The sequence below is a fragment of the Larimichthys crocea genome, chromosome III, assembly GCF_000972845.2.
Source record: "Larimichthys crocea isolate SSNF chromosome III, L_crocea_2.0, whole genome shotgun sequence".
In the NCBI taxonomy this organism is placed as follows: Eukaryota; Metazoa; Chordata; class Actinopteri; family Sciaenidae; genus Larimichthys; species Larimichthys crocea.
The window spans coordinates 21,953,749-21,961,997 of record NC_040013.1 but is presented as its reverse complement, the minus strand read 5'-3'; the positions used below and the strand labels follow the sequence as shown (position 1 = coordinate 21,961,997).

Sequence of the window (8,249 nt, the reverse complement as noted above, 5' to 3'; positions counted from 1 at the left end):
GAATGAAAGCAGTGCTGAATTAGGAGCAGGCTGCAGTCTGGCACTGGATCTTACAATGGTTTTGGTGGGTTGTACTTTCAGGTGTGTGTGTGTGTGTGTGTGTGTGTGTGTGTGCTTGTATTTCTACCCTTCTTGGGACATCAACCGGTAAAAGTACCTTCCATATTAGGACCGATGTACAAGTTAGGACCAAAAACCTGGACCTGATAAGGGAAAACCATTGCATTGGATAGAAAATGACTTTTTAGTACACCTAGTGGTGAAATCTAAAAAAAACAGTATGGACCCAAGATGGGGGGATTTTAGGGAAATGTCGGTAAGTGTGTGTGTATCGGTTTTTAAGAGGTTGCTCCCCTTGGCCAACATATGTAATAACAAATGTTTGTAAATGGCTTACATCTGAAAAAAAAACAAAAACACATTTTGTGTTATTTGTATACATTATTTATATAGTTAATAAAAAAAAATTAGGACCACAAAAATAAATAAATTATGATTACATATTTTATTTTTTGTAAAAATAATGTACATTATTTAATTTATATTTTATCATGTATTTTTTGATTATTTACATATTTATGATTTTTGATACTGTTAAATTTAGGCAAAGAGTAGCTCTGTACTCATGTTCCCAGTAATATTAAACGTTTACATTTTTCACTGGCTCCCTTGTCAGTTAAAGGACTTAATACACCAGGAGATGTGTTTTAAATGATGTCACTTTGTTGATGACATAGGTTTAAGTGATTTTAAACCTTTAGATTTTTGGTTATTGTTGAACCTGTTGCTTAAAGGTTAATTATGCTACCCAATTGCCACAGCGCTTAGAACCTGTTAGCCTACTGGGAAGTATTTATTATTTTTATTTTTTATGTATATAGTTTTGTTGGCTATTTTATTCTCATTTATTCTAGAATTTTTGTTTGCATGAAATGTTGGTTCTATTCAATCCAAAATGCACCTTGATGGCATTAAAATCTTAATTCTTGTTAATCTTAGGAATTGTTTTAAAATTTTCATGCCCTAACATAATGTATGTGTGCAAGACTAAGACAAAAGGAATCTCCCCAACACTCCGGGTTTCACTTACGTGTCCTCTCTGCCTCGACTCCACAAGTCTATCACAAGTCACGACTAGCTAGCAGAAGGCTAAACAAGTGGTTTGAGGGATGGCTTGAGCTTAACATGAGCTTATTCTAGCCAGCTATTTTGCAAAACAAACTATGCTTATATTTTTCAAATGAAATTTAGTGTGTCTAAGTGCATTTCACCATCGGCAGGACCAATGCTATTGTACTGTTGTGAAGCACCAAGCTGCACATCAGAACAGAGGGGGAAAGGCAAGAAGAACACAACAATGGTGACTGTTTTAAACCAGACTATCAATGCTTGTTTCTAAATCAACCAAAAGAATCAATTACTTTGACACCCCTGAAACACTACTCTACACAAACTTGTGCGCCAGTCAGCTTTTAATGTTCTTACTGACATTTTTAAACATATAACTGTCACAGACACCATTGTCTAAATGACCTAACATGTCTAAACTACAAAAAAACGTGGAGTTTGGCATAATTTGGAGAAGTTGTATTGCACTTGTTTTTATGAAGAAAAGTGACTTTGAAGCAAAGTACTTTCAAACTTTTGCATACTACTTGAGCCTTAACTCTGCAGTATCTAGATGGCTATGGAAAGGAGCCAAGATATCTCGAGGGATGGCAGTTGGAACAGGGAAGTCACCACAAGCTGACAAAAGAACGCACTACAGGAGACATTACAAAGTCCACTAGTACGAGGAGACACAACTTAGGAGCTCTGACGAGTAAAATTACAGGGAGGTGGAGACAATGGGAGTGATGCCTCAAAAACTTACAAAAGAGTGATAGAAGTGATAGGAAAATGGATTTGCACTTAACCTACAGGAGTTTAGTCGCCTCAACGATGAAGTTGCAAATCTTTTGGCTGAAGATGAAAAAAAATATGACCAGGAAATATGGTTTGAACCCAAAATGACATCCATCACAAGATTTATGAAAGAAACAAAAAAATGGATTGCAGATATACAAGAATGTATACTGCAAAAGGAGAAGAGAAGTATGAGGATGCTGCACCCAAGATACTGTTACAACAAGTGCACGTGTTTCTCAGATTGATGTCAATGATGCAGGGTACCCGGCCCAGGTGGGATCTCAGGTTAGTTGCACGTCAGTCACAACATGAGTACTCATTCAACACGCATTAAAACAACGAACTGAACATGCAGCCCTGCTTGAACGTGTGGCTGCACAGAAGAAAAGGCAGCAGCTTGAGCTTGAAATGACCAGACTTAAAGTTGCAAGAGAGAAACTTGAGCTAGAGACTGCATTAGCTGAAAGCAGTACAGAAGGTGCTTAAAGAGTATGAGAACTCAGAGGATGGTTTGAGTAGCCACAGACTAGCCACAAAGCTTCAACGTGGAGGGAACGTGTGAAGCAAGAAAGAACCAAGCTCCTCTCCACCAGGGCGCATGACACTTTTTGCACCACCACAAACTGCCTGCACAATGTGGCTCCACCGGTTTGAGCTTATTAACGCACCAACACAGAACGAGGTGAGGACTAAATTAAAAAGTCTGCAAAATTCAGGAATGTGATTACTGAACTGCTAGTCATTAAAAAAACAAAGCAATCTCAGCTACCAGTGAAAGGATATTCCTGTCTTCAGAGGGATGCACTGCGTACAAAATCGTCAGTAGAGCATTTGCGCATTAATAGAAACCAAAAGGACCAGATAATGATTCAACAGACCGATTGTATTTTTTGGAACAGTTTACAGCCGGTTGAATCCCAAGAGTTAGTCCGCGCCTTTCGCTCATGCCCCCAGGCAAAGGCTACTATGAAGCGAAGCGTTCTTTTCATACAACACTATGGGGGAGAACTCCAGATCGCAGGCATACATCGTATAAGGCATTAAAGTGGGCCACAGATCAAGTCAGACAACGGGAAGTCATTGAGTGCTTATTGCATGGTTTTTGTTGGATGTTCGCAACTCTATGGAGGACCTAGTTCGACTTGACGAGATGGGACATCTTACCAACCTACGAATGGGTGGGTGTCTAAACTGCCTTTACAACATGAAAAGAACGCTGGCGTTAATGAGCTTTTGATATCAAAGAGTGATGAAGATGCAGAAGGCCGAGGTTCTCCTCTCCTCTCCTCTCCTCTCCTCTCCTCTCCTCTACTCTACTCTACTCTACTCTACTCTACTCTTTTCTCCTCTCCTCTACTCTACTCTCCTCTTTTCTCCTCTCCTCTTTTCTCCTCTCCTCCCCTCCCCTCTCCTCTCCTCTCAGTTATCTCACTTTCCCTATAGAGCAGGTCTAGACTACTCTTAATATTATTTACAGAGATGTGTTTTAGTAGAGGAAAAATGCACTTCATTTGATACTCCTATGAGTGCTTAAGATGAACACCCAACAAGAAGTACCCAGCCGCGTTTCTTAAAACAATTTGTCAACCTCGAATATCTCGAAGATTTTCTTACTTTTTTCTAAAAGAGAGAGAGAGTGAGAGAAAAGAGAGATGACCTGCAGCAAAGATCCCAGTCTGGATTCAAACCATGAGGGCTATGTGCTATGCGTCTTACCACTAGGCCACCAAGAGACAAGTATTTCTTTTCCTGGACGGAGATATATGGTTTGAAAGTTTTGGGAGACACCTTTGGGAGACACTGAAGAGAAGATCCTAGTGTTGGACAGGGATCCAATTTGGTCCAAAGGTGCTGTTTCCTCACCGCTAAGCCATTTCTGGCACATACTCTGCTTCTACTTTGTACTGATCTGGCTCGCTGGTGTTGAGGGATTGATTCCGGTTGTCTCCCTCTTTTGGATGGTAGACGGTGGACTTTGCTGGCGGGGGCCTGTCTGCTCACAGCTGTCTCGTACATAGTTTGTACACAAGCCGTGTCCCGTTACATCCGCACTGTCCCTGCTACTGCCAAATGAGCATTTCTGAACAACATTGTGTATGAATCAACTTGTGTGTGTGTGTGTGTGTGTTCTTGTATGTGTGTGTCCACCTGTTCTGTCCATCATGGGTGGAGGGGGGGTTGGTGGGACAGCTGCGGAGTCTGTTTGGCGTCAGGCTGCCAGTGAGCGACATCCATCAAGGACGCTACCCAGCTGGTGCACACATGAACAAATGCATAGAGGCAAATGCATTCATATCCATCACCAGCCGCTGAAAGTGCCCACTGTAAATAATATACACAGTACGCACAATATTCACACATCCCACATTTTTCCATAACCCCTGTTTGCTACTCTGGATCTCATGCCAGTCTGTTACTTAATCTGTTTAGAATGTAGACGAGCTAATTAGTTTGGATTTAAATCTCGGGGCTCGGTGAATGTTAAATGGCACAACCTGCCTGACTGTCTAGACACTCTGGAGGTGGGACATCCTGCTAGAATAAAGTGATAGAAGAACATTTTTCCAGGCGGTTGACAGATGGACAAACAGTCCAACCTTAGCAAAGTGGAGGCAGTTTCATGAGACAAGGTGTCAGGGCGTTTACAGCCCACTGTGGATTTACCTGATTTAATAGGGGGTGAAATAAATGTGCGTATTTGTGCTTGTGCGTACTTTTAGAACAGAAAGCCCCGCTTCGGCAGCTCATGGCTTTGTGTAATTACTCCCACACCTCTCCTGCCCTCTTTCCTTCAACCCCCCCACCAGCTCCCTCTCACTCTACCTGCATTAGCTTAGCTTTTCCCTCTCTCCTTCCTACCTCTTTGCTTTTCTCATCTTGCATTTTCTCTTTTTCCTCATCATTCTTCCCAGTCTGTCAGCACTTTCCGCCGTTTCTCCAATCCCTTCCTCTTTCATTCTCTCGTACCTCATCCCTCATAGCCCCAGGTTTGTCCTTCGGTCGGTGAGGGATGTGGGGAACTGTGCTTCAGTCCAGCTAGGCCAACTTACTATTAAAACTCATTCATTGTTACATAAACTATATACAATATTTATTTTGTTTTAAATATATAATTCTCACGTGTGGTGTTATATTATACACAATTTTTTTTTACTCCTATGCAGATTTCTGTCCATCGTGGGTGGAAGCGCAGACCAGATTGGGAGTGCAGGCCTGCGACAATGTGTGGAGAGCAAGGTTAAGAGCAGCAATGTGGAGGAACTGGCCAAGACAGTGGACACCACACCCGAGACCCTGAAACTCATCATAGATGGCCTCACGCAGCCCCCCGGGTTTGACATACGACAAAGTAAGACTCCTGCCGCTCACAGCTGCACTGAAATATATACTGAAATATATATATTTACGTCATTTACAGTGTGATTAAAAAAGAAATTCATCACATTTATTTATGCAAACTCAACATTTAGATTTATTCCAGATTGTGAGGGGACTTAAACAATGTTTACATGTGTTTACATTCATCACACACACCCTTTTTTAAATCAACTAATATGAATCTGAATTGAGCAAAATCACAGTTGAACCCTTATTTCTCAGCACCTCAGGTCAAACATCTGTTATTACTTCACATATTTTTGTGCAAAAAAACAAAAAAAACAACAACCTGTCACCGAACACAAAACTGTCAGTGTTTCGAGTCCAGTAAAATTTCATAGACTGCACATATGTGCAACCAAGCAGTCACGGTAACTTCTCTTAGTCTCTCATCTTCCCTTCATATTGTCCTTTATAGGTCCCTACTGAGTGGCTGAAAGTTAAACTTGTATTTGTCCAGTTCTTTGACTGGTTTGCTAGTTAAAACACACACTGACTTTTCTCGTGCCTGTATTATAATAGGCATGTCTTAGCAGTGTAACATGATAGGATCTGACAGTACTATGGCTTCCTCCCTGTAGCCCAACAACACAAGCACTATGTTTCTGACAGGGTGTGATGGGTCCAGCAGACGGTGTTATTGGACAGAATATCCTCACAGACACATACACATATACACAAAGGCCTCTGTTTTTCTCCTCAATCTCATACTCTTGAGTTCAGTCACACATAAACATACCAATAAAATAATACATAATCACAAATTGTTGCTCAAATTAGGTTTCTCGGGAATAATTTATGCCACAGCTGGCTCACCTTTTTTTTCTTGTCTATATTTTGTCTATGAAATACAAGAGCGACCAGCTCAAAGTCATTTGAAAAGAAGAAACTTTATTCACCAAAGGTATATTTGCTATTATCGCGTTCCTGTACTTGAGTGTGTAACGCCATACTCTGAAAACATCATTTCAAGAGTGACCATTTCTGAAATGATAAAATATTTCTGTCTTCCAGACATCTCAGTTAAGTACAAAATAATCTAAGTGCCTTATTACCAGGCTCTCCTTTTTCATGCAGTTTCATGTGGAGAGGGAAAAAGTCGAGCCTGGATACCCAGTTAGTGCTGGCTAACTCTTAAAATTAAGGAACGCAGCTTCAAGGTTCATTCTCAGGTTGGTCCTATTCGGTTGCAGCACACTACGCTTGGCCTCCTAGCCAGTGCTCAGCTGAGTAAACAGATGGGCCGAAGCTACCGCATGAAATCAGTGCTGTGGGGAGGATAATTGGACCGGACTATTTCCTGGGGCGCGAGCCTTCCTTGTTTGTCTTAATGCTGCAGAAAGGAAAAAAGATCTCCCATGAACAGGCCAAGTGGAAAGTGGGGTAAAATAGAACGCTGAGAAATACATGTAGACATGAGTATTGGGTTTCTACTTGAAATGTAATATCTGTTTGTCATTACTGCCCCGCCCTTTCCTGTCCTGCATCCCCTTTCCCATCTCTCTTCCCAAACATTTTTGCAAGCTGCCACCCGCACCTGATTTTGTCAAAGATCTCTCTCCCTCACTTCCATCTAGCCATCTTTTGATATTCTCTCTCTTTTTTTTGCCATCCCCAGATTTTGGGCAGGCGGACTTTAAGCGGGGCATTGTGTCCATGAGTGATCTGCGGGTGGGTGCTGTGCTGACGGGCCGGGTGGACAACACAGCTCTGTTCGGGGCTTTTGTAGATATCGGTGTTGGTCGTGCTGGCCTCATCCACAAGAACAACATCACCATGGACAAACTGCCTGTCAGCCAGCGCCGCCGCAGCCTGGCTCTGGGACCTGGGGAACGGGTGGAGGTCCGAGTCCAGAACCTGGACCTTCAGAGGGGACGGATTGGCCTGGACTTGATCAGGGTCCTACAATAGATTTTCCCAACTTTCACATTCAATACTGTAAAACTGGACCGGATTTAAGATGGGAAATTACTCCCAAAGCTAGTGAGATACAAACGGTTACAGTGACCCATGAGCAGAGCTGATTGAGGCATTTAACCAGACAACCTGTTATGTGTATTTGTAGTAACAGCGCTTTACTTTGTGAGCACACATTCAACCACTGTTGCCATTATCTATGAGGGCTACAACTCCACTGAAATCAGTTCAAACCAAAGTTCTTTACAGTTATGTTGATGGCTGGGGGACTTTCTTTGCCCTGAACTTATCTTTTCTGTATCATCCCTGTGTATCATTGTGAGTGGTACGTTACTTGGGATTACACTTTAGAAACTCAATGCCTGATAATCTGAAATGAAAATATCTATTTGGATTGGTTATGGTTATCTGCACACACTGATGTTTACAGATCATTAGACAAGGAATCCATCCATCCAGGTGGCTTCATATTTGAGCTGCTAATGTTTACTTTCTATAAACATAATAATATTTAAACATTATTCACATTCAATACTTCAAGAAATGTTCTGTGTTACACTGATCTAAACCGTTTGTTTCGAGTTTTGAGACACGTGTTTGTATCTTTGTTCTTCAAAGCAGACTCAACATGTAATCTTACACACTTACACATCTGCAGATGAGGTTTTGACATTAAAAATGTTCACTGTATACCTTCTCCACTTGATGTACGTTTCTCTCAAAATGAAGAATCCGACACATTACACACTTAGTAGATGTGATTCACATCGGGAGAGGTGGGGCATGGACGAGAATGGAAAAGGGAGGATGGCATGGAGGTGGGAGAAATACAAGAGCGGATGTGTTAAGTGATGGAAAGAGGAAAGAAGATACCAGTTAAAGAACAAGTTCTTCTTCCAGACAACAGGAAAATGTGAAAAGACAGAATGAGTGGGCTGAAGTGGGCGAGGGGGGGGATGGGTGGAGACGGGGATAAGAGGAGGGGAGGGTGTGTTTCTATCTCCCAGACTGCAGTAAAGCCTGAAGGCTTTTTAGGCATGGTCCCA

General features: G+C 41.9%; 1 protein-coding gene across 1 annotated transcript in view; it reads left to right on the top strand.

The window, feature by feature from the left end:
* Positions 1-7,893, top strand: part of srbd1 (S1 RNA binding domain 1) — a 52,746-nt gene extending 44,853 nt beyond the window's left edge. The window contains exons 20-21 of the mRNA XM_027278266.1: positions 5,073-5,257; positions 6,905-7,893. Of these exons, the coding sequence (XP_027134067.1) occupies positions 5,073-5,257; positions 6,905-7,197 (478 nt within the window). The 3' untranslated portion in view covers positions 7,198-7,893. The remainder of the gene's footprint in view (positions 1-5,072; positions 5,258-6,904) is intronic.
* The last annotated feature ends 356 nt before the right edge of the window (positions 7,894-8,249 follow it).